The sequence below is a fragment of the Syngnathus leptorhynchus genome, chromosome 1, assembly GCF_054491065.1.
Source record: "Syngnathus leptorhynchus isolate UIUO chromosome 1, UIUO_Slep, whole genome shotgun sequence".
Classification (NCBI taxonomy): domain Eukaryota; kingdom Metazoa; phylum Chordata; class Actinopteri; order Syngnathiformes; family Syngnathidae; genus Syngnathus; species Syngnathus leptorhynchus.
Window position 1 is genome coordinate 21,340,507 of NC_141195.1, and position 27,469 is coordinate 21,367,975.

The 27,469-nt window shown below is 40.1% G+C and overlaps 2 protein-coding genes across 15 annotated transcripts in view; both read right to left on the reverse strand.

The window, feature by feature from the left end:
• LOC147062663 (muscleblind-like protein 2a) overlaps positions 1-2,037 on the reverse strand; it is a 30,185-nt gene extending 28,148 nt beyond the window's left edge. For 12 of the 13 annotated variants that reach the window (XR_015066000.1, XR_015066001.1, XM_085911242.1 and 9 more), the window contains exon 1: positions 1,843-2,037. The gene's annotated coding sequence lies outside the window, so the exon portion shown is untranslated. Of the gene's footprint in view, positions 1,514-1,842 lie in introns of those variants that run through there. The other variant, XM_085911232.1, reaches the window with a different exon arrangement.
• A 9,032-nt stretch (positions 2,038-11,069) lies between these two features.
• LOC147062664 (zona pellucida sperm-binding protein 3-like) lies at positions 11,070-16,028 on the reverse strand. 2 transcript variants are annotated; one of them, XM_085924770.1, is made up of 11 exons: positions 15,580-16,028; positions 15,383-15,485; positions 14,571-14,689; positions 14,377-14,495; positions 14,171-14,274; positions 13,013-13,190; positions 12,799-12,916; positions 11,742-11,833; positions 11,509-11,629; positions 11,314-11,413; positions 11,070-11,237 (listed from the first exon to the last, which is right to left on the reverse strand). In XM_085924770.1, the coding sequence occupies exons 1-11, from the start codon at positions 15,916-15,918 to the stop codon at positions 11,113-11,115; spliced, it is 1,518 nt and encodes a 505-aa protein (XP_085780896.1). In that variant the 5' UTR covers positions 15,919-16,028; the 3' UTR covers positions 11,070-11,112. The 2 variants fall into 2 exon arrangements, with proteins under 2 accessions (XP_085780896.1, XP_085780905.1); XM_085924779.1 differs by having other exon boundaries at positions 11,314-11,436; positions 11,535-11,629; positions 15,580-16,027.
• Positions 16,029-27,469: the final 11,441 nt, after the last annotated feature.

Here is a 27,469-nt window from a genome sequence, read left to right on the forward strand (position 1 = left end):
AAGCTGATCGACTGACTGGTCCAGCCAGGACTGTATTTGTCAGATGCATAAAATTTGCTTTGAGTTGTTCATATTTTGTTTTTTTCTCTCGTCGGTGCTGCCGGACTGTCTGCAACGGGACAGATGCGAGGAACAGGACCATGCGGACTTTCGGCTTCCCGGCACGGAGCAGAGTGCGTAGCCGGCATTAAAAAGTAGAGTAAAGCAAGAGAGACAACTAGATAGGACAAGAAAATCTTGTTGTATTGTGTTTTGCTGGCCAACTGATGAACTATTGTTATGTCGGAGAACAGCGATTGGTCATTACTTTCAAACTCAGCTTGTCGTGAGTCACATCACGCATGGTGTGATTGCGGCATCTATGATCCCAGCAACTTACACTGTCCAAAGAAGACTCATCTCTTTCATCTACTAATAGTTAATGGTGAAGAGAGCTACAGATAGGCACATTGTAGTTCTTCTCCATCCACGCTATAAAATTGCACTCGTACCCGCGGCACAGATGGTGAAGAGCGCCAATGGCGCCTCGTGTGCGCTGGGCTTAAAGGTTGCTTTGGAGCCAGTCCCAAGAAGGCGTCATGCCATATCGCCTTTGACACAACTCCCTTCAACTTTGCATTTCCTTTCATCCAGGTTATTTCAGCGCAGTGATGCAATGCTCTCCCAAATGTTCCAAGGCGAAAAGCAGCAGAGCTCTCTACACCTCAAAACCGTCTTTCAAATATAGTCGTCTCCACTTTTACACATTTTGTCAATGGCGCAGGAAATCTATGAAAGTGAGTGAACATGCAATTTAACACTCGTTATCAGGGATCATCTTAGAACTTCTCTTTCATTTGATTTCTAAATAATGACACATAACAATTTTGGCTCATGTCCTATTTCCCCCTACAGACCGCCTATCTAAATAGATTTTTTTTCCAGCAGGAAAACAGATCACACAAACAAAGGCCTCGCAGACAAACAAGCTGAGCCACTTCCTTCCTTTATGTTATCGCCTCCCCTTTTATTGTTTGACCCTAATTTACCTGGCTCACTCGAAAGTAATGGAATTTAGGAATTCTGGGGAATTTAAATGACTTTATATCCAAATAGAAAAAAAAGGCTATTCCAAAAACAATCAATTCCATATAAGAGAACGTCTCTCAAAATGTGTAGGAATAAACTAATGCTGGCTAATCATGACAGAGAAACCCATGCAGGCTCAGAAATAGGCCACTAAACACTGATCAATGAAAAGGCAGCTGTCTTTTTTCTATTATTAGCTGAAATCAAATATCAAGCAGCAGTGAGTTGTCTTTGGTTCTGCTTGAAACCTTTTCCAGCACGTACACAACCCACACTGAGTGAATGGTTTATTTGTATTTTAATCTAAATCTTTAATCCCATCTTGGACTGTTAATTTTGAATTACAATTGTAATTTATTGTTTCATTGTGCTTCATGTTTCACACATGGATATAATTGTGATATTTTCATGAGGATTTTATTGCACTTCAAAGTGAAACTTATTTCCATGAGCAAGAAGTGGCGCCACCGTATTTAGCGTGGCCACGCTGATAGCAATTTTATTAAACTGATACTAACAATTGCATATGACAACGTGTAATTACATTGCACGTCGGAATAACCAACACGTTGATCCTTGTGAACTGAATGCATCAATGCACCTTGCAAGACAGCGATGACGACTTTATACAGTTCAACAAAAGTGAATAACAGTGGCCGTGCAGGGGGACCACTGTGATTGTTTTCACTTCTTCTGATCAGCGCACAGTGGACGCTTCACTTTAAAGCAATGGTAAAAGCAGCTAATGGCTAAGCTAATTTCCTTCCTTCCTACCTGATGGCGAACCTGTCACATCCAGCTGCGCGGGGTAGCGCTATTCCGTCGGTCGAAGAGGTGCAGGAGCCGCTGCCTATCAAATGACATCAAGCAAAGGTGATCATCCTCAGACCTCACGCTACTTTTGCGACAGATAACTTTTTTGTTTTTTGTTTTTTTGAGGCGTTCCAAATATGCGTCTGTCGTAAAGCTCGCAAGCGCACTCACTACTTTTAAGGCGCAGGAGGAAGCAACAAGCGATTTTGACAGTTCATGGACGCAAGTAAATGCTTCACGCTAGGGGTGGGTGATCCCACGTCAAAACTGTACCAACACATTAGTAATCGATAATTACACACATCTTACGGTGTTTTCTGATTATTGATTACTTAACAGCATAGTTATGTCACACACTTTGTTCATTAGATGGCCAATAAAAAGACTTTGATCCGAGGACAGACACATGACTACCCTATTTTAAGCATGGCACAGTCCAGCAGCAGCAAGGGTAAAGGCGGGGGTGTCTGTTCCCTAGGAAACAACATTGAATCTCACTGAGGAGAAAGATGTAGCCACGGATTTCTGAACAAATCTGATCAAGTCTGTCTTTCAAATAGTATGACAGAAATTTACTACATATTTATTTAAGGGCCAATAATGCTCTTTAAGACAAATTTACTTTCTTTTTAGAGGATAGTAATAAATATCACTACATTTTCACTACACAAAGCATAAACTCAAACACTAATACACGTACTATTTGTCTAATCTTTAATGATGCTTAATTTTGAGATACGTATACATTTAATAATAGGTTTGTTGTTAAAATTTGTTTTATTCTGCAGTGGTGTCGTGCAGACTTCTAACATTTTCCTGCCATCGTATAGCAATAAATATATTGAATCTGTTAATGTTGCATGATTGCAAACTATACCACCCACACATAAAATAAAGAAATAAAGTTTTTAAAAAATATATATTTTTTCAATTGTTATCAAAGATGTTTAGTTTGTCTCTTGTATCCCATCTGTACTGTCTAGGTATGACTGCAAAATACTGCAAATTAAATTACAAATTTTGTATATTTGACTCATAACACAAGTTTATCTTATTAAAGGTACACATTTTTATTGAGGTGTGTGAAGTGCTATTTCATAAATTTACTGATTTAACTACCTATCAGCACATATCAAGTCTGCATGGACAGTACGCAGACACAAATTGACTGACTGCTGTGCATTTTCTATTGAGTGCATGAACAATGCATACAGCAGATGCACACTGTTCTGTCTGGGCCTAGGCGGAATGCCATTAAGAGACATCAGAGTTTTTTTGGACACAGACATTAGAAAATGGAAGCCACGAGGACATTACTGCTTCACATTTCTCGGGGCAGATTCAATTCAAGTCTGTTATCTGGCATGACTCAAAATATAATTCTCACAAATGAAAATTATTCAAAGTAGTGGTTAAATGTCTGATATCGAAAACAGAAACGAGAGTGCTTTTATTTTGTTGATGGTTGCGCAAACAAGAGAATGACTTAAACCAGATGTTAATGTAAAATGGATTGCTTTGACAAGAATTTTGGTTTGGCATTTGTGACTGTAGCATTTGTGCTGAGTGGACCTCGAGCGAGTATATATTCACCACAATTAGTTAGTGATCCCAGTTGGAAGCAGTTTGCCCCCGCAGACAAGAAACAGACACCCACACATGCTCAAACAAACAGAGCCCATACTCAGAGTGGCCTTGAGCGAGAGCTACTCACTCATGTGGTGGGCAAAGCTTTTACATCAAATGAGGATAATATTGATCTCGGACATTACCAATTGAGAGCGTATACCTGATTATGAAAGCTTTTAACCCAAATGCTTATTGCAGCAAATGTTATAAGGAAAGAGCTTACTGCAGACTCAAAGCTCAATCGACTGTGAGAGAGAGAGAGAGAGAGAGAGAGAGAGAGAGAGAGAGAGAGAGAGAGAGAGAGAGAGAGAGAGAGAGAGAGAGAGAGAGAGAGAGAGAGAGAGAGAGAGAGAGAGAGAGAGAGAGAGAGAGAGAGAGAGAGAATTTGATGGGTTGTCAGGTGATCACCTGAGCAGTTTTCCTACTGTGTCTTTAATAACCAGTGGGCTACTGTAAGAAGCTATAAATTGAAAATGCATGCAATAAATAGGCCAGTGTCTTCAGAACATACGACAGGAATTTTGAAGCACGCTCCAATTCATCATAAATCATCTGTGACAGCTCAGCTCGTTTTACCTCAATCACTTGGCTTGCTGGTTTTAAAAAAAAAAACTTTTAAAAGCATCAAATGTGCGCCATCAGTACTTGTATTATAGTATATGGCTAGATTAGCTGCTTTGCATATTTGCTGGAATCCTCATTGGGAAACAAAATTGTGACTAGATTTTGTCTTTCATTGATATACACACGTTGGTAATGTCAAGAGAAAGCATGTATTATTACCATGACAACATGGCTTCTTGCACATTGTGGTATCTGTGCAGTGTTCAACTGCAATAAGGGCCAAACAGTGATGATTACACTCAGCTGGGAATCTTGGCTATAAATATCCCATTTTGTTTTTTCACTGAACTTCAGTTGACTTCTTCCTTGACAAAAAAAATCAATGTGCCTTCATCAGCTCCCCCACCCACCACAGTGCAAAGTGCTTCCAAATACAGTATCGGAATGTGTATTATTCATGAGCTTCATGCTGATGCAAGGCCAACAGCTCAGCCTGGACTCCTCGATGTCTGAACTTACCATCATCACCGTCGAAAAGCTCCCTGTGATCCCGAGCTGGCAGTCTCAACGCATTGATACGTTGTAATATTCAATAAACACACTCAGGATCAGAGAGAGAACAACTCCTTTTGTTGCTTTGTCTTTCACCCACACACTTGCAAACGCTATTCATAAACACAGTAAATTTGAATAAAGTAATTAACAATTTTGAAGGTTGTGAAGCTCTCACATTGTTTTTATGAATATGAATATATTACATTTGCTAACTGAGGTTATGCTAAACAGCGCTGTATGCATTTACATCACTGCAGGAACAATAATAAGCTATCGCTCAGCCACCCATCACCTTGAAATATTGATGCTTCTGCTGCAAGGCTGCTCGGTGCAACCACAGGTTGAAAGGACACCAATATATTGAGATTTTCTCAGACCCCCAGTCTGACCGAGTGCTGCCTGGCTTTTTCATACCTACTATGATAACACTGCATTTGCACTTACAAATCTTGCTGGAGTTTTTCTAAACTTAATTCTTGCATTACATGTTGATCAGATGTCATCATGTCAAGTCAAGTCACGTTTATTTGTATAGCCCTAAATCACAAGCAGTCTCAAAGGGCTTCACATAGACAATCAATTGACAATTATTCTCAAAGCATCCCCTGATCTTGGGCTCCCAAAAGGGCAAGGAAAAACTCAAAAACCCCTACCAGGGGAAAAATGAGAAACCTTGAGAAGGGACCACAGATGGAAGGATCCCCCTTTCAGGATCACCAGGCTGCAATCATTTTAATGTTGGAAAGAAATATGTAATGTTTTTTATATTGGATCTTAATAACAGGAGTAATGAACTTTTTTTTCTCTTAAAAATTTGACCATACAGTTAATATCTTTTTTTTGTGTGCTCATTTCAGGCTTTCAAAATGTAGGCAAATTAGTTCAATAGTATAGTGCAGCAATTAACAACCACTACCCCGTGGCACATTAGTGTGCGCTGTAAGATCATCAGGGGTGCCGTGAGAATTCAAATATCACTAATTTAGTCGGAAAATTCACATTTATTACAAATAACGTCTCTGATCCAACTTCGCCACTAGATGGCATAGTGCCTATTGCCATTTATATACAACAGAGCTTTGTGTTAAACTAAACAGGTCCAGATTTCACATTTGTAAGTAAATTGAACAAACTCACCATTATTTTAGTAGATGCAATTTTTGTAACATTTTTATTTCGTGCAATGTGCCATGATATTTTTTATTATGTAAAATACGTGCCATGGCGCAATAAAGGTTTGGAAACACTATAGTGTTCGAGTATGGTCATTTTCTTGGAACTGCACGTGGCACATTTGAACTCTCATCATCGATTTCTAAGTGGCCACTCAGTGCCCCGACTGTGATTATTATATTACAGTAACCATGGTGATTTATTTGCTACATGATTTCCAGTGGAAATGTATTTATAGAGGAAATTGTGGGTGGACGATCAGTGAGCTTGTGCTTGAGTGGAAGAGAGCTGGATGAAGCCTAAATCAATTACATTTTGCACGTGTGTGCCCAAAAGCACACACATACAGATAGCTGCAGCAGAGTCAGTAAATTATGTTTGCAAAATCATACCCAATCATTTGTGCAATCATGTGTACATTTAGTCATTTTAATTAAATGAAATGTTATTATATTTATTATCACGGTCATTTATTAAAAACAAATCATGTTCAAAAGAGATTCATTCATTCATTCATTCATTCATTCATTCATTCATTCATTCATTCATTCATTCATTCATTCATTCATGAACGTACAAACCTCAAATATACGGTAGGGTATATTGAAAGCCATTAATACTAATAATGGATTTATGTCTCCCTCTACTGGTTGGATATAAAAAAAAACTTCATTTCTTTGTGAATTACAAAAACATTACCTTTTTTTGTAAACATATTAAGAAAAAAGTACGTTATTTTATTTTTATCTTGTTTTTTTTTTTAAACTGATTACTATACGCGTGACTTTAATTTAATTAAAAAGTGGTGTCTCGAAGTCACATTGTTCATAGTTAATGCCTATCCACCATACTAATAATTGCGCATGCCGCAAAATGCATTTACTTGTTTTTGCTGCAGGGGGCAGCGTTGTGCTGCAGAAAGGAGCACCGGTTTTCTTTTGTCAGCTTTCTTTTATTAACTTATTAAAGAGATCAAATTTGTCCCTATTAGTGGGCAGCAGCCAGGCATCAATACGACATCAGGCTGGAATTAAGTTTGACATTGAATTGACATCATCCACAGGGGTGAAATGGAGACTTCATGAAAGGACCGTTCACAAATATTAAAGTCAAAAATTGGTATTTATCATTCTCGGAGTCAAACTATGATCATAAACATAACAAAATTAATGCATCTTAAATACACAAGATGATTTTCACAGAGGACGGATTGAGGATGGATTGTAGAGAAAAAAAAACGGGATTTTGTTTTTGTATGATGGAAATGCGAACCAAAATAGAGGCGCTGACAGCTTCCTCTATCAAGACCCGGTGGGAGCGCTTAGTCAGTTTTGTGCTGTGAGATAAGGGGGAGATTTATTCATTCGGCCAGATAGCGCTGGCACATTTTGAATGATAAAGGGGTATGTTTGTGTGTGGTGCGTGCATTCACTTTCAAACTGCCAGTCAGGATTTAAGGTCACAACCTGGAGGTTAAAAATGCCGGTTCCATATAGGAAAAATTTCCAAAGTTGTGTTTGTGACTTTCTTCCTCTTTCAAGCAGACCGTTGGTGCACCTGGGTGTTAAGATCAAACATCATTCTGTACGTTCCCATTCTAGCACGTGGAAAAACAAAATCCACATCAAACATAAAGATCAGATTTTTTTCATCCATTGTTTGCAGGAGGGGAAAAAAGATCTAAGGCAGCAATAAACGGAAAAGGCACCTTTTGTTGTGGTTTATCCTCCTGGTGGTTTAAAGGAAGGTGGTGGGTCCACTATGGGAAGGAGCGTGTGTGTTGTTTCTGTGCAAAACGACATCTGTTCTGAAGTACATCACATCCGTGTTAACTCGCTGGTTCAGATGCTCCCCGTCTTGGTGATTTATTTATCTCACATGTTTGGTGTTTGGGTCAGTGAAGCACCGTACAGTGCTGTTGGCACAGCTGAGCTGGCGCCAGGGGGAGTGAAGGCCTCCAAAGAAGCATTTTTTTTTTTTTTACATGGGTGTGGTTGCATTTGGCTGCAAAATACTCCATAATGGGAAGAGGCTAAAACTCTGAAAACAGGCAATAAAAGAGCAGAAGGTGAAAAAAAAATCACCAATCAATTGATATTATAGTCATTTCAAAGTCAAAGTCCGCTTTATTGTCAATTTCTTCACATGTTAAGGCACACAAAGAGATCGAAATTACGTTTCCCACCGTCCCACGGTGACTAGACACAACACTCAAAATCAAATAGCACAAAGAGTAAAAACGAACAGACGAATAAGTAATAAGCAAATAACCCAAATAAATAAACAATAAATAAATAAATAAATAAATAGACAAATAAGAGCAGCAAAATGGAGCAAGTCCTGTTTAAAAAAACATCATTTTATGTTGAGCTCCATAGGCTCCATAAATCCGACAAAGGAATCAATTGGAGAAAACTGACGATCATTGTGTGTGAGAATGTCGCTTCTTGAGGTGCAACTCTGTAGGTCAAGGCACCGCTTTCCTTTTCCCTCTTCTGGGAGAAACGGCAGTGTCAGTTACAACAGGAAAAGACTGAAGGTCAAAGCGCAGGCTTATTGTTTTTCCTGTATGTGACAGACGCCTGTCTGTTTTAACTTCCTCTGTCTGAGGAAAACACACACCTGAGCAAAAGTAGAACGCAGTCATAATCTTATCGCCTCACTCCATAAAGTCCTTTGCGGTACAAAGACACAAATGGGAGTTTAAGACAAAGCAAAGAGAAACCTCTTACAGCCGTCTTCAGCAAAAACAATTTAAACATCACTTCCAGCAGATAAAAAAAAAGGGAAGGCTCAGAAACCCTGGAGACACTCACTGGTGCCTTTGTACACTGATTAAGGAGACTGGCGGATGCATATAATCAGCATATTATTGATAGTCTTAATGAGAAAGGCTCTGAGTCAGTGAAGCCATTAGCCACCATAAGAGAGGTTTAATTGTTTTGTGTGCCCGTGTCGGCGCGGCTGTGATGTTGTGCGGCGTGCACGCCTGCCTGTGCGAGGACAGAGCTAATTAAATCCACTCCTTTCCTTAGCAACTTTCCCCCCTCTTAATTAAGAGGGTTAATTATGGGCAGAGCAGAGGTCACGTGCATGTCTGTGCGCACACGCGTGCTTCACACTTGAGTAGGTTGTGATAGCTTTTAAAAAAAAAAGCCATAAATGACTATGTGTGCTTACATGGTTTTAATTTGACAGCTTTTGATATTTGTCAGCGCAGTTCAATAAAAGGCTCTAGTTGTGTGTGAGACATTTTTGTGAACGTGTGTTCAGTCTAGCAAATATGCATATCTCTTCATGATTATTCCATGAGTGTGCCGCTCATAGCAGAAGCTTGTCGTAGTACCCACGTTGACCTGTGGGAGACAGTATGGTGCCACGTCAGGCCATTCAGACCGCCAGAAAATACAAAGAAAAATATGAAGGCCTCATTATATACAGTATAAGCTACAAAACAAACTGACAATTAGTTATCAAATTTTAAAAAGATGCATTTTTTTAAAGTGGAGACAATTTGCAATTTTAGTCATGACGTAAATTTGATGCACAATTTGTCTTGTCGGGCCGCAGAAAATGTTGTGTCCGGCCGCATCTGGCCCCCGGGTCTTGAGTTTGACACCTGTGACGTAGTAGATGAAATCGAAGTCAAGCCTGGCAAACGCTAACTGGTAAATACAATGTGGTTAGTTGTATCAGAGTGACTGACTGGGAGACGGATTATCCAAACACTCAACACAGCCAGTGGCTAAAGTGTTAGATGGCTTTTTAATGGGATTGCTTTGCCATTTTCACATCGCAATCACATTCGGTGAACTCTTGGCTGAAGATTTGCAATTGTAATTATTGAACAGATTTAACATTTATGATTGTTGGCCTGGGTCATTTTGTGAGTAGGTCAAGGATTAATGATAGAATGGGACATTTTTGAGAACATTTTATTTTTTTTAAACTATTTAATGTAACAAATGAGTGGATACACGTCAATTATAAACTTTCTGCCATATATGTGAAGATCATTCATTTCTGTTTGCCTCTGTAAATTACCGGCATAGATAAAATTAGCAAAAATACATTGTTATGAATTATTTCTGGAGCAATTAAGCGACATTTCCCGTAGCACACCTTCAAAAAAGTCACCCCCACATCTTCTTTAGAATATGTTGATTGTGACCCTCACTAGTCTAAACATAACATTCTGATTAATATTGCGTTTGTGGAATATGAGTTCCGAAACAAAATTGAACAGTTTTTATCCGTATCAGCGGGTGGCCATTATGCATTGAAAAAATAAGACACCCTTTTATGCTAAGCTTCTCTTAAAGCTGTTCAAAAGTTTTGTATATATGCCACAACACCAAATACATGGTGTGATAGAGAAAAAAAAAAAACCTTTCACGAGACCCATTTCATGAACATTGTGGGAAGATAACAGCTAAAATGTTTTCCTATATTGACTCATTAACAAACCATCATAAAAAAAGAAAGTCCCATCTCATCATTGATTCTTTTAAGGGAAAGGGGTTTTCTTCCCCACGTCTCAGTGTCGCTGTCATGCCTCCATGCCGGTGCATCATTAGATATTGCTTTTTACGAGCCTCTGGTGTGTTGGCGATGGGAGGGGGGTCAGCGTTGGCCCGGCAGTAAAGCGACGCATCCGTCTGTTCTGCACATAGGAGCAAACACTCCATTAAATCAGGCCTCCACATATTACTGTAATAAAAGCCTCCGCTTCGCTTTTATGGGCTTTTTAATTATATCTATTCGTCTTCCCGGGCTTATGAGCAACAGTTCATGATGAGTCCCATTTTGTGAGGACTCATTCAATGGCAAAATGCTAGAGGGGGCTGCTAGGCCAGTGGGGGTGGCGGAGACATTACGGGGGAGAATCTAAAATATGACTGCCGTTGCAGCCATTGTAGTTTGACTCGCAGCGTGGAACCACTGGTGCTACATTTCCATTTTGCTCATGGGGTTATCTTTTTGTTTGAGGTCTAAAGTGAGCACACTGTGCAAACTTCATCTCTTATCTTTCATCACTCTGGAACTTAGTCCTGCGTGTAGCCATAACCAGCGCCAAGCCACACAGATTGATGAACCAATAAGCTTCCTCGGAAACACACTGCACACCGGTTTTATAGCCTAGCAATTGGCTGGACATAATTTAACCTGTTTTAAATCCAACTACCTCATAATGGTGCAAAAGAACCACCCGTGTACTGCATACGGTATGTTTAGCAGAAACATTTACCATCTCAGTTGGAGGATAAAAAGGAACATGCGGCTTGGGCACAATTCCTTTATTTTTCTCAGTTAGGTACAAACTTTTACAGCGGGTTTGTGCATTCTGCTGCAAATGGCAGCACTCATGACAATGAGCAGCCCCACCGCCAGCACTGGACCCAACATCCACAGTGTGACTAAAGATCGGGAGGAAGCTAAAGAGGGAGGATGAAGAGAAACGTAGCTAAGAATGAAGTCAAAGTACATTATGTCCATGTTGTGGCTTTATACCCGATTGTGTAACGTCTTTCATCTGAAGAGTAGAACTGGATTCTGGCTGAGACATGTCCTCCTCCTCTTGGATGGGGCCAAGATGAGCTGTCCCCTCCCACTGCACATATGGAAAGAGACCTGCTACTCCAAGAACAGAAGAGTAACAAGCACATCAGTCCATTTAGCCCAAAGCGGAACAGGAGATGCTCCAACCTTTCCCCATGTTTCTGTCAACACACCAGCATCATCTTCGAGGTTCCTTTTCCGTCGCTGCTCACTGCAGCTGCTTTCACAACAGCTACACACCTTGTTCTCTCCATCTGACGCCACCCATCTGCCCCGAGGCAAACATTTATACAGCATTAAAAAAAAAAATAAAAAAAAATCTTGCAAGCATGAGACGCGTTAGAGATGCGGCTTCAAGGAATTGCTTTGTTAGCACTAACCTTTTGGCTTCAGCTAAAAATGAACAGGCTTTGAGCTGCGAGTTGACTGGAACAGAGAGGGTACTTGCTATCAGCTGACATGTGATGTAAAGCTACGAAGGAGTGGAATAAAAATGAGATGCTGCACATATCTAATAGAAAGTAATGTATGAAGCTAAAATTCACCACAACCTAAACATTTTTTTATTTTTTTTTGCTCTTAGCTTTGTAAATGTTTGTCCGACTGAATGTTTCAGTACATTTTTAAAAGGTGCTATAATCATCTTGGAGCATTTCTGCTCATTCCTCCTCTCGAAGCACCAGACCGATACAAGTAAACGACTACTTTGAGAGGAACCACCGCCGTAACGCCACCTCAGACTAAACACACGCCTGGCTTGAGTTGACAAGTGGCTATTTTCATTTGGAAGCATTAAATAAAATACAAAATGTTTCCAGTAACTTCTGCAATGTGCTCAAAAAGGTAGCCGTTTGGTGCATTGAATGTTTTTTTTCTATATACCATCTGGAGATTTCCTACTCCGAGTGGTCATTGAATGCACCTCAGAAGTTTGTTTCTTTTAACATTTGATGAAAAATAAAAAATACAATTACAAGACGGAATGTCATCTAGCATCAGCACTCATACATGTTAAGTACTTATACTAAGTCTGGAGAAAAAGTAGCAGCGGATCATTAACAACCATGACAAAAATTGCTCAGTTACGATCTCTGTGTCTGTCAATCAAAACTGAACATTATCTTTTAAAGGGGAATAGTTGACTGTGCTCTGCATTGCATTTCAACGTGCAGGCACACAATGTTGTGTCTACTCAGTAGTCATTTATTTAACTCTCACTTAACATTATCAAACAACGTAATTCCCCTTAGGGTATCGAAGGCTTCCACCAAAACATTGTTTGCCTCATGGAAGAAAAAAAATAATAATAAAGGGTTGCTACCATTCCAACACACTTGTCAGATCACCTGAAGGGAAAAAAATGGACCTAAATGTCTGACTTGGATAGTCTCAGGTTTCAAACTGCTCAACGAAGCAGATTACACAAGAGGCACTTACCGAACTCTTGTGATCTTGGTAGAAATTGAAGGCTTTCAGCTGGAAAACAAGTTTATTCTCACTGCTTCTCTGCATAAAGTATGACTTGGCTCCTGTCATCGTAGCATCTATTAGACACCTATTAGACACCGACAACACAGACGGTGATGCTGACTTTCAAGTAAAATTAATCGCAATTAGGATGATTTGATAAATAAACGTTGGAACTTCTTACCCGTGATTGTCAATAAAGGTATATGATTGTTGAGAATTTGGGGAGGCGCTCATAGTGGCCACACAGTTGTCAGCAAAGACCCTTAGTGGAATATGATAGCCCTGAAGGACCGAGGCTTCAATTTGCATCATCTCGCCCACGTCGTAAACACCGGAGAACCTCTGCGGCTGCCACTCCTCTAAGATCAAGATGCATACGATACAACCATGATAAAACATCCACATTTCATCAAAAGCATTAAAGAGGGCGCCAATCCCAAATATTTTCTTACAATACGTTTTATGTGCCCCCACTGGTCCAAACACAATGTGATTCATGTTTGGGTGTGAATTGAAACCTTTCATCTGTGATGTCATTTTCAGTCAACAGCAATTAGCAAAATGAAAAACAAAGGTTTTTCTAGCAATTTGTTTGGAAATCATTGTGGTTGTAGTTTGCACTGCATCACATGAAGAAGTGCAACTAATATTTTGTCCTTCACGTGCAGCCAAGTTAACCAAAATACAGTACTGCTAAGTCAAATTTACTACTACTACTCTAGCTCCAGTACTTAAGTTAATTTGAACTGGAAGTTTGACATTAAATTTAACTTCAAGTTCTTTTTTTTTTTCCTCTCAGGGTGAAAGATCACATTTACAGCAATGAAAAAGCAATTTATGAGTTTGAGTATGTTGTACACAGTCAAGAGTGTCCATTTACGGAAATTCAATAAAAACTCAATGAGAAAAATAGATTAGGACATTGCACAAAAAGAGAAAGGCAAAAAGGAAAACACGCATCATGTCACAGGCCAGCGGTGCAAATAATGAACATTTGAGAAGCTTTGTGAGATCAGTTATTAAATCACGTTTGTTTAAATAAAGCTTATTGAAATTTTAATAAATTGATTTTTTTCCCCCCACATGAAGCCTATTTAATTTTGATTTCCTCAGCGACGTGCCTACTCTTTTTATTTAAACATTATTAGAGACCCAGTTTGAAGCCGAGCAGTCGTACACTGCTGGAAACTACAACCACAATAATGAACATCGTCAATCAATACTGAAACAGAATACATTCAATTTATAGGTTCATATTCATATCAATATTTGGTCAAGACCAGGACTTCAGTGGTAGCATCTCAACACCATTTTCCTTTTCAGGTTTTGATTTGCTCACCTGTCATGAGCCTCAGGGAGAAGTGTAGCTGCTGCTCTGTTAACAGGCTAGATGCAAACTGCTGCCAATGAGGCATAATGGCATCACTGCTCACATAGTGCCTCCTTTGACAGTTAGAGCAAAGTGTGATCTCGTGCAGGCAGCATTTTGGATTTGTTGTACAAACGTCTGTATGATGAGGAGAGGAGTCGAATGAAAAGCTTTACCTCGGATAGTGGCATTCAATTAGCGCCTCGGAAGGATTTGTCTTAAAAATTAAGGTGCTGCCGACTGGGGTTGGCGAATAGGTGAGTGAAAAGGTGTAGACGAGGGCTTCGTCTGTCATCTAACGAGGAGGAAGAGGTGTTATAGTAGCTTTGAGCAGACAGGAAAATGAAGTGTCCAAAAATAAAAACTTTGCCTTTTTTGTGCTGCCACAGCTGTGCAGCTCCGTCTGGAAACGTAGCATGTGGTCGGCAACGCGCAGCAGGCTGCAGCCTCCTAAGGTCAGATCACTCGGACAGATCAGCTGACCGTTTCCTATAAGAACAAAGTAAAAAAAAAAAAAGGCTCAAGTCAGGCACCATTTACCTGCAGTCTATTTCTTGTCCTGCTCTGCTCCAGTCAATAACACTCAGAGCAAATGCAGCTTGCCTAATGCACGGCTGTGCCATTTCTCAGATTCTCAGAGTAAAGAAAAAGGACATCCTATCGATTGGCAACCTTGATTCGGTGCCATTTGCGATAATCCGCACAGAATGTGCCGTCATCACACTTTGTTCAATGTTCCGATTCTAGCTTGCTTTGACGACACGATGGGGCGAGTCATCTTCAAGTATAAAAAAAAAAAAAAAAAAAAAAAGAAAACATAATGAAATGGAGTGTATGGAAACCGATCATCGCTTTAATTTGAGCTCGTTTAATGTTGGCAGACAAGAATAAAGAAAAATGTTCTCTCAAAAGTCTGACCACTACAAAAACAACTCGAGGTTCCCACCACACAGCAGATAAGATTGATTGAAAAAAAGAACAATAATGTCAAAATTAAATCGACAAATCAGCGAATCCATCGACAAATATTTTGATAATATATAGAGCATCTATATTATTAGAGAATAGAATATATATTTTTGATTATACAATAGCACCAAAATTTGATCAAATTATTCAGTGAAAGAGTTGACAGAAATCAATTCTTTCATATATATACAGCCATCGTAAATGAGCAGTTACCTAAGAAGTTCTGCTTGACCTCTATGATGACCTCTCCCTCGCCACATTGCACCGCCAGGCTGTCAGCTGGCACGGGCACTCGCTGCTCAAAGTCATCCTCCATCTAAAACACCATTTAAAGTTGTTCAAAGTGCACTTTGATAGGCAGTTACGCATGTGGAAGCCCAGGGAAAAGGACATGTTATTTCTTGAAATACCTTTGGATCGTCTTCAGCGGGCGGGTCAAGATCTGGACCTTCAATTATGGTCTGTAACATGTGATCTTGGACAGAGGGCGGTGGCTCAGTGGCCTCTTGTGTTTGCGGTCGTTTTGCATGCTCTTCAACAGTGGGCCTCTTCAGCTGATAGATCCAGAGCCGCTGGTTGACAGGGGAGGTCCTGTTTGACTGATGATCTGTTGTCTTTGGCTGCATTGGCGGCTGTGTCCATGTCCAAACTCTTTTGGTTGGTATGGAAGTGGTGTTGAAGCTTTTTAAAGCTGCACAAAGACTCCCACCTGACAAAAGGAGCCCAAACAAAACTCCCCATAACTCCATTACAACAATCACACACAAAAATGGGAGCAGCACTGCTTTGGTCTTCTGACCTAATGAAAGATATGATAGCTTGAGTCGGACTCCACCCACACCTAATGACTTGATTGCATTCCAGCCTGCAGGATTCATCCTCTGAGGCTTTAATATCCAGCGTTTCACAAAATAGAATTGCAAATGGGATGCTTGGCTGTGCACTCTAAAGGTCACATCCGAAGATAAATTTGAATCTTGGAGTCAAAAGCTGATGATTTCTTGCTTTCTTTTAAGGGAAACTGCAGGGAAAAGCATGTTCAGTGATATAAGATGACTGGAGACCTCTCAGAAGCGAAATCAGGCTAAACCTGTGAGCTCATTCACAAATCAGTAAGAATTTTTGTTATTGGTCTTTAAGTCCCTTTAAAAAAGAAAAAAATCCTGATGCTGAGCATTGAACCTACGCCAGCCCTTATTTGCTGTATGTACGTGGAGGGGGGGGAAATATTAGTCACAATAAAAGGTGCTAGATTTATTTTATTCCTCTTTTTTTATTTTTTAAAATGTTGTCAGTTGTCACTAAATATAGCAACCAAATCGATAAGTTGGCAACACTCACTTCATCATGCCCTTGCTTTGCCCCTGTTGTCATGGTAATGAAAGCCAGATCTGTAATTGCATGAGATGGACCCCCCCCCCCACTCTCAAAAAATAAAATGTGAACCAGAGTGTGACAGTGGCTGTAAATTCTTTATCCTTTGCGTATTTTGACAGGAAATGTGAATGATTTGTCATTACGACACCTGAGAACTATTTTTAAATTGCAGAAAGAATGCTAAATAATATTTCATCAAAACCTAAATTATTTCTCCAAACATTCGAATCTGATTTGACCAACAGAAATACATGATTTTTTTTTTTTTCTTGCAGATACCCAAATACAGTCTGCTGTTGTCAGGAAGTAGCTTTTATCTAACGCTGATCAGCGGCAAGACAAAGAAACGAGACGTGTTTGTGCGAACTGCATTGTTGTGTGTGTGTGTGTGTGTGTGTACATGTGTGGGTGGCTTGAGATCAACCGTGCCTGCCAGTCAGGCTTCCTCCGCGCATCTCTAACTCATTTTAGCTAACTCTAATTTGCTCCCTAGAGAAGGAACCACCGATTCCATACACACAAAGTCAAATCTCATCATCCTCTATTTGCTGTAGTCTTGAATCATGTGCAGGACAGAATGACCAGAACAGGATGTGGGACATTGATGCAAGCGCAAAGATATAAAAGCAAGGCAACTTGCTTGCTAGCAGCCCACCAAACGGACTACCGCTATGGAGCCTCATTAAAAGCATGTTGTGGGCGAAGAAATTATTTGTGTGTGTCTTGTCAGCTCGGTTGGGGGACTGAATAGATGTGCGGTGAGATATTTGTGTCAAAGTTTTAGCCTTGTTTTATGCCATTTTAGTAGTGTTGTCTTTTGGCAAATCGTCTGCCATAAGCCAAAGATGGAATATGCGCTCGGGGCAAAAATAGTGTGAGAAAAGAAACTGAAAAGGCCTGAAATGAGAAGTGGGAGGGGGGGGGGGGAGGGAAACGAATGTGAAAACAAAGAAGAAAAATATGGCTCGGGTCGAGGAACAGACAGCAGCTAAGTCCGGTGGGAACGATGTGGAATAACAGCGTCCGCGGCTCCGATTCACGGCCCATCGGCGGCCGATTCCACAGAAGGTCGCCAATGTTGTTTCAGCGCATCGGTGTGGACGCACACAATCGTACACACACAAATACCCCCACAATCGTGCGCCCACACAGGCACCGTCCATTACACAAAGATGCACACGCTAATGGACTGTTATTAAAGACATGCATCACATCGCGTCGCCCACGACCACACACAGAGGCGAGCGGCGTATTGCTTACAGACACACACTAATGGGATTTCTGTGCACAGCTGTATCATTCGGCAAAGAGTCCTCGGTGACAGCGAGGCGACGCTCTCACACTACACACATCCGGCTGTGGGCGGACCCGCAACGACAACAAACTTTTCCAGATAGTTTTATCACATCATCCGTGACATTTGTCATGAAAGGATAGGTGGCAAAAAAGCATGGCCTTTGTCACTATGCAAAGGTCTACAACGCTTGATGATTGACAGGTGACACCGCCTCGTGCTATGGCACACGGAGGAACAATGTGGCGATGGAATTGACCTTTGACCTTCACTCAGTATCGCAGCCTTCAAACTTTTTCTCAAGGGGGATGACTCTCCTGTTACTCATTTGAATTATTTCTCACCTATGGAAAACCGTATCATTACATTTATTCAACCTTCTTTGTTGTTCGTTCAGGGCGAGGCTATTTAGCATCACTTTTGAAATATTGGTTCTGTAAAAGTGAGAAAGAAGATTTCCCCCTGAACTGTTTGGTAAACGGTCGGATTGACAATCATAATTGGAATGGTAAGTGCCATTGGAACTTCTCATGCTCCACTTGTGTTTGAGTAGGATTTTACCAGGGTCTCTCACTTCCATATTTCAAATGAACTGGTTAAAATTAAGACTGTGAATAATCTTTTTCTCTCTTATGTAATTGACTGGCGACCAGTTTTTATGTTTCTTGGCTGTCCCCCAGAGTAAGCTGGGAAATGTTGCAGATACATACAAGGAAGTACTTTGATGATTCATAAAGGTGGCAAATGATACTGTTTACCACAATAAGTTTTCTTCCAACCTATCAGAAATTCAGGACATTAACAGAGCATGTGTTATGCTCTGATGCTTTTACCTTAAGTGGCTTGCGGGTCATTTTAATATGGGTGAGTCTTCTGGGAATTGAACATACTGTTAGTAGTTTCACTCTTGACCTCACCAGCGATCTTTTATTTGTCATGTTTGAATAATTCTGTAATGGAGACGCTCGTCATGAAAGCGAGTCTTTTGTGTCATCGACTGTGACCATTAAGCGCAAAACACAACAGCAAATTAAAAACACACACAAAAAACCTAACATGAGAGCAAATGAAAAATCACAAAACAAAAGAAAACAAAAGACATAGGTGATCATAACAGCAGATGAAAAAGCACAAAAACAAATAGACAAAACAACTCAAATTAAACACAACAGCAAAAAAAAAAAAAAAGAAGAAAACTGAAGAAACCAAAAATATAAATAAACCCAACAGCAACTGGACTTCATAATCATGTTTGATTGGACAAGAGAGACAGTGTTTTTGTGTTTTGACATTTGTCGTCATGTGTTATGTCCCCCCTCTATTTTCATATGTGGTTGTGTTTAGTTTTTTGTTGTTGTCCTTTGCCACCGTAATAATCAGCCCATTCAGTGCGCACGTTTGCAAAACTCTTTTTGAATTTGTCTCAATTTTGCTGCAATTCAAGCCTTTTGTCTAATAAACAATTTGTCAGTGATGCATTGAACAGCACCTCTAATTTGATTGTCTGTGAAATGTGTCCGAGCTCTGCCGCCTTCTCTTACCCCTGCAGGTGCGTGCATGTGCACAACTTGCCGTGGGCAGGAATGAGTAGAATCCCGGAGGCTTGGCAATTATAACTAAACGGGATAATCGGACATGATGGATGACTGTTGCTTTTTGCCGATGTCTAGACCCCAACTCCAACAGTGCAACAAGGTTACAACAGAGCGGGGGGGTGATGAAATATTCAATATTTTTTTTGTTCTGCTCTGCTCTAGCCTCAAACACACGGCTGGTGTGCTTGCTGCAACAGTAGGTTGTGTCCTATTACACTTAATTCTGCATTTGACATCAAATAGGTGCCAATAATTCGTGGTGCGACTACTCAGTTTACGCGGGTTTCCAAAGTTCCAGAAGGAAAAAAAAATCATTGGAAAATTTACCTTTCAAAAAGGGCAAAAAGCCTTTGACTCTGCAGGGCGGGGAGTCAATAAAAAAGTTGTCTGTGGAAGGCGGGTAAAATGTTTACCTCATTTTCATCAATAGGTGGCACTGTGGGACCAAACGTTTCCGTCCTTTGGTTTGTGACTGTGGAGAGGAAACTAATTTGTCCAGTCCCCAATATTCCAATGTACTGAAAAATGAGGTGTCGTGTGTGTTGTTGTGCTTCTCGATGCTTCCCCCCCCCCCCCCATTTTTTCCCCATTTCTCTGTCAGAGGATACCTGCCACAAGGGCCTACCAGTGATAAGAGTCCATATTTGATCAATTTGGATAATGTAATGGAACAATGAGGACGATTGCATCGAATCAAATTAAAGCAGCTCCAATAACAATAAATTTTTGATGAGTTAAGATGAGTTGACTGCACTGTAGATGAAGGACTTGCCAGTGCTCTCAGCATCGAGTATTGAATGAGGGGGGACTCTTGGTTTTACCATGTATTACCCAGAAGAACGAGTGCTTAGCAAAAAAGTAAGACTCTCCAAGGAGTAAAGCAGCTGGTAGATGTGAGGTGAAGACAGGTGATTGTCAGAAGAGCAAAACAGGCATCTCGCCTCAAGAGGTGACAAAGAATGAGGTCAGTCAGAAGCCGTCAGCATTCTCATCATGGGTAAAAAGAAGTTGCAGATGCAACAAAAAAGAGCAAGGAAAGGTATTTTGCAATGCAGCACTCATCTTTCCTGGCATCATGTCAGAAGAGTCTTTGATTGTGCATGTTCTTCCAGATCCGTGACATCACCAAGCGCCGCTTTCCCATGAGGACCTCGTTACCGACGATCCCAGAGGTTGACAGCATTGTTGTCGTCACCTGAAACGCTTCTTTTTCTGCTCTTTCTGCTTTGCCAGTCACTGCAGGCTGCGCTGTCAGTCGGGCGCATCAGACAGATGTACGAGAGAGAAAAAAAAAAAAAACCCACAAAAATAGACGTGATCCCGGAGACAACACACAGTTCACGTCAAACGAGGTCTGTAGCACCGTTCCTGCTCCCTATTCCACGTGGACCGTAATAATCATACTCTTTTGATCGCATTCATATTTTTTTCCAGGCACGGCTCCCATGCGCTTGATTTAGCAGCCACGGAGATGAAAAAAATCAGGGCGACCGTGCCTAGTCTCATTGTTGACTCGTCTTTGTTGCCCAAGGAGGAAAATGTCCTCAGGCAGACGTGTTGCAAAGCAACCTCTATAACACATTTCTCAAGTCTTTGCCCTGCCCACGCATCAGTTCAGTTCTCCCAGAGGTCCTTTTAGCATAACAAGCCAGTCTTTAGCACTCCAGTATCTTTGCATCAAAATAGCCATTCATTTAACAAAAGTGCTTGTTCTCATTAGGGCTCAGTCTGAGCTGCAGCCTAAAAATATCTGATTTTTGTGAAAGAGAAGTACAAGATAGCTTGCCATTGATGTCACACATCTCGAGATGTGTCTGCAACCGCCATGTTGGATTTTGATATGTTGCCCCCCCTTTTATCTAATGCTTGAACAGATACATTTGATAGGAAACATTAAACATTGTGATTGACTGTGAAGTGATTGGCGACAGTAAAACAGAATAAACTTAAAACATCTCATTTGGAACGTTAATTGTTAGCAGAGTATTAATATCGTTTCCGACTATTTCCAGGCTCAACAAATCTCCTCAACCCTCCTCTTAGTACATAAAAGTAAGCTGGCTCGGTCCTACTGGGAGAAAAATAAGGTTTAGTGTCTTGCTCAAGGATATTTTGACATCACCGAGATAAGCCAACCCTCCTTTTTCCCAAAACCACGTCCCTCCGTGTCATGTGTTAGTACCCTATTTAGACATATCTTTTTAAAGAAAAAAAAGCCACGGTGGTTGATCCAGAAATAAAGAGGTAAATTATCTTGCTGAGTTTAAGTATTAACACCTTTTTATTACACTTAGAAGGTGACATCACACCTTCTACAGCAACGCCGGACACATAACAAGCTGGTTAGAAAAAGCATTTTAATCAACCATTTGGTGGCTACCTTCCCAGGCTTACTGGAAACATTTTAGCCCCTTCTACCATTGGGACATGCTCAGGCATGTTCACCAAAACAGGAACATTTGGTCCCCCCTAGAGCTACCAATGCTGGAAAACTTTAACACCTTCAACACGGTCGGTCAGGCATCCTTCCTCCAAAGCCTCCAAACACTGCAGCTTTTACCCGGGAATGAGGAATATTGACAAATTAGTGTGAGAGTCGTTTGAAAAGACGTCGTACACGTGCTTCTTTTCATTGCATGGACAAAGCACGTCTCTACGCTCGCATTGAATTTTGTGCTCATGTACTCGCATTAAATCACCAGAGGAGACTCGCTGAGTGATTGTCACAATAACATTGAGTATTGTTTAAAATGTCCGTGAGAGACTTTAGTATTTGTCAACCATTGCAATTAGCGACAGCGGGAAGATACGTCTACCTGCTTGACACCAAATAAGACCATAATCTTAAAGAAACACAACCAATTTAAAATACTGTGTAGCTATTGATACGCCTCAGAGCTTTTCAAATTTCTCACATTTGAAGTGAAAGTTCAGACTCTACATAGATGCGATTGTAACTTGTTGCTGGCCAGATTTTTTTTATGTCTTCCTACATTAGCAGGAAGCGAGATTGAAATGTTTTCTCTTATAAGCTGCAACAACTGGCATTGTTAAAGTCTGTAACTGTCATAGAAATTGGAGTCATACAGTTCCCATAGAAATAAAATACTGGTTTCTCTAAACAGGAAGCACCTCCCACATTTCCCGCAAAAGATCATGAGCATAGGAATAAGTTGAATTCAGAAAAACAAATAAAAACGTCACCCTTGTCTAGCCGGGCTTTGTTGAGCGTCTGAGTTTAGCAAGAATGTAAGCATAAAATTGTATGTTGTCACTGGCCACTTTTATGTCCTCCTCCTACTCACTTAGAAGCAGAATTTCTTAGTCGGAAGCAGGTTTTCATCTCAACTGTCATTTTCCCCCACAAGTTGGTGTGTAACTGTCAGAGGACTAACAACAAAATGGCATTTGTGGTGACATCACACCGTCTCATCCCAGTTCGAAAATTATAAATCCATTATTAACATGCCATGCCCAATCAAATAAGTGTCATTCGTGCTCTATGGCAATCGAACTTCTTAGTAAATATGACTTTTTTTATGCCTATTTTTCTAACGTGGAAGTTCATAAAAACCTCGCATGTATTCACACACATTCGTTAGTAGACATTAATGATGGGCAAATGAAGCTTCAAGATGATTCATGAACCCGTTGTTTTGTTTACTTAGACCTCTAGAGGCACTCTCTGTTTACCGAAGAGCTGAAAGCCCACCGACTTGCCATTTCTTAAAACCCTCACTTTAAACCAACATTGCCATCTAGAGGAGCCAAAGAATACAACAACTGCTTCATGAAACTTCATTTGCCCATCACTAGACATCACACAGTTAGATAGAAAAGAGTTGTTTTAATGCACTTAACAGTAATAAAACAGTTGCTCTGAGAAACTAGACGTGTGTTTGGTCTACAAGGGCTGTGTGACGTCACAATGTGAGGAAGTCTTTTTTTTTTTTTCTTGGATTAGACATGGCCTGGTGCTCCGAGAGGAGGAATGAGCAGGAATCCTCTCAAATTGAGTGAATGAAGAAAACACAACTTTGGAGGTGTTTTTGTTGTAAAATTTACCATTTTAACATGGCTAAAAGGAAAAAAAAACAAAAAACGTTGATTTAATATGATGTGGCTCCTTTAAGAAAAAATCCTGGAAAAAAATATTAACAGGAAAGAAAGTAGGAGAGAAACGGAGATAATGAGACAAATAATTTGTCTCAAATGGTTCAATTAGTCGGTCAAATTTTTTTTTATAGCTTCAGTTAAAGACTAAATGCCATATTAATGAGGTTATACTTTGTTTACTGTTGATAGATATTTTTTTCTTTTTTTTCAATTTTGTTCTCATTAATGTTAATAAGTATACATTGTTATTCAAATGTGTAACAATTTTAACAACAAATAATGACTATTTATAGTCGTGGCAGAACACTTTCCTTAGGATACAAATGTTTTGTTTTTTTCTACCAAGGGGAGGATAAACAGAAAATAATTGAGAAAATAATTAACTGATGTAAAAAGCATGTTAACAGGGATATGGTAGAAAAATCTACAAAATCAAGGACGAACTCACCACAGATATTGTGACGGTGTCTAAATACTAAGATGCACTGCTACAACCAAAGCTCATTCTATCCATTGATTTTTTTGGGTCTTTTTCTTTTCTTTCTTTTTTTAGCATGAGTAACCTAGCCACTATCACAGCTGTCTTTGTGCAAGATGTTAGCTACACCCTGGATTGGTCACCAGTCATGTGAGCTACACCCTGGATTGGTCACCCGTCAATTTCAGCTCACGTAGAGACAAACGAGAATTCACATGCACTCGAAAGCTGAGAAGACTGCGCCATCGTCATGTATCTACAACTATGATCATTGGAAACATGACAGAAAGAAATGATCCCGTGAAACAGAAATCCTTTCGGCCCGAATGTCAGTCCAGCTCTGACAGTGAATAAGAGAGCAGAGAAGGAAAGTAGTTTCACCTTGCTCACCTCCCGCCATGACATTCAGGGGGATATTTACCTTGTAAAGTTCTTGACATTTCACTGCACGCTCTAATAATGTCTTGAAATATGAATGAGGAGCGGAGTGAGTGGAAAGAAGCCCCCTCAGAGCTTTTGTTCATAAGTATTGATTGATACAGTGGCGGGAGGGCAAGCAGCAGGCCACCAAGGGAGACAAGGAGCAATTCTGGATTGGTTAGCAATTAATGCGGTCAAAATGTTTTGGTGGGGTCCTGGTTAGTACTTTGAGTTGAAAGCTTCCTGCTTTGAATCTTAGCTCCAACACTTTTGTATAGAGTTTGCTTGTTCCTCATGTGCTTGTGGGATATTCCTCTTAATTTCTTTGCATGTGTTTTCTTCTCGCTTTTCCTCCCACTTTCCCAAAATAAGACGTGTCTGAAGTCAATTCAAATTGGCTCCAGTTATTCATGAACCTAACAAGGACAGAAAATTGAAGTATGGTGTTTTGTTGCTGTCTAGTGAATTCCCCCTCAAGGAATTTTTTAAATGATTGTACAGTAATTACAATATTTTTTTCTGTTGAAAACGGTGTCCTTGTTAACGACAGATGAATCACTATACTTGAGAATAGAATGTAAAAATACAAAATGTTGAGTTATATATTTTTATTTATTATTCGAATATTTTATTTAAAAATACCTTTTAGATTATTTTGTATCTCTTCACGATGGATCGTGTCAGCTTTTTTTTTTTCCCGGTACTCATTTATTGCCGAGCTTTTTGAATCTTAAACGATCCATCCTTGAAATTTTATTTCAAACAAAAAAGATGACGATTTTTTTTTTCATACTCTTGGTTTACGAGTAAAAGAGTTTCTGAACCAAATTGGAAAGAAGTAATGAGTGTGTCAGGCACTCGTGAATGCTATAACAATAAAGTATCTTGCGCTTATCCATTTCCAAATTGTTGCTTGGTGAGACACTGACAACTTGCCCGATTTAATCCTGCATGGTTCAATTTGTTCCATGTGTTTGTATCATCCAAGTTTAAAAATGTGAGTGGGATGCCAGTATAGAAGGTCAAATGCTCAAGTCAAGCTGTGCTAATGATCTTGATCCTGCCACTGTGTTTCCTACGCACTATTCGACTCACAAGTACTCATTGATCTCTTTAGTCTTCTCTGCCCACACAGTGACCTTTCAGATCCATATTCCTGAAATTTATATATATATTTTTCAATGGATCTTTACTTTCTTCATTCCAACTTTCAGAACACAACACATCTTACAAAAAAGTCTTTTTACAGGGTGATAAGAGGTGGCACCTTCCTTGCCTTGCCACGCAAATTGTCATCCTACAGTTGACAATGAATCTATTCATAAGAAATTTAAAAATTGTATTGAAACTATATATATATATATATATATATATATATATATATATATATATATATATATATATATATATATATAGATATATAATATCAATATTTTTTTTCCCCACTGCGCAGTGTTGTGTGTGAGTTCGAATGTCTGTCTCTTTGACAGCCTGATTTACAGGCCAGTGGTGTGTTTAATGGAGCCGATAAAGCAATGATCGCTCATCCGATCCCTTCTGCCCTTCCTTCCACTTTAGCAAGGGATGATGCCTCCATGCACATAAGATCTATGAGATGCAAGACACACACACACACACACACACACACACATCTGGGATTACTGGGGATAATCCTACAGCCAATTTGGTAGAGGGATACACTTTTTTCCTTTATTCATCCATTTCCTCTGTTGTTTACAAAGCAATTTGTTTAGAAGTCAGCTGGAGTAAGAACCAACAATTTCATTACCATACCCTCCTCTAAAAACAAGCGCGAGTGTATTTGTGCACACACACACTGACACACACACACACACACAGACATGCTCCATCCACCCTCCAGATCATCCTTTTAAGATTAAGCCGTTTCTCCCCAAAAGAGGTGCAGTGTAATCATGAAAGTGTCGCATTTCAGCTGAGAAAAGAAGAAATGTTGCCTTCAGGGTCACTCTAAAATTTGTCCCCCTTCACACTTGCTTCTGCTACCATCTGGCACCTGTTCCACCTTATACCGCAAACTCCATCTCATCACTCTCCTCACCCAAATCCTGTTCCTCTTAATTTTACCCAGCATCAGCCCTCGTCTTTCTCATTCCTTGTCTTTCTTTCTTGATGTTGTCCATTCCTCTTTGGTCTTATTACATCCGCCACCGCCTTCCTTTCCTCGTTTTTTTTTTTTTTTTGCTCGCTGTGACAGAGGTTCAATAAGCAGCGCCTCCAGTGTTGTCTTGCACAGTTAGTGGCCAATTACCCACTCACTCTCTCTGTCCTCGGGGACGGACCGGATTTGCAGGATCTGTCGTCAGACCACACACAAACACAAGCACGCAACCAACATGCACTGGCTCGCCAGCCCGGACGTGCTGATGGAACGGGAAAGAGGAAAACTGTACAGATAGACATGTGATACCAGCAGATATCGGCGCGAGAAATGCTGATAAAACAACTGGAGCAAATTAATGGTCAGCACTACTTATGAACAGCAGGGACTGAAACAATTGACTGGATTCATTCCATCTGTCCAATTGTGATTTAATGCCTATGACATTACATCATAAGAGCAGTAAGCACACAGATGGTAATATTCTGCTTTTAATAAGTGGGATCTCACATTTCAAAAACAGTTGAAGTCGTTTAAAAATTTATACGTGTGTACCAGGCTCAAGCTGAAACGATTAAACTGATGCAATAGGTTTTGAAATTTTACAAGATTTATTGGAAGTAGTCTTGTACTACAATACATGGAATATTTTTTTTTATGTCAGCAGCCATATTGGTAGCCTTGAAGGGAAGAGATTTGTCTCCATTGTGACCCTCCAGATTAGAAGGAAGCAAGCCATGTCTGAATCAGTCTGTCACCTGGAAGCCTTCCATGAAGTTTTCTCTATTTTTCCCTCTCAGCGTTTACTGAGAGTGGCTGGAAATGATCTGAGGTAGAATTGGATTCTTTGCTCTGTTTCCAAATCCGTCTGCGGGCCCTT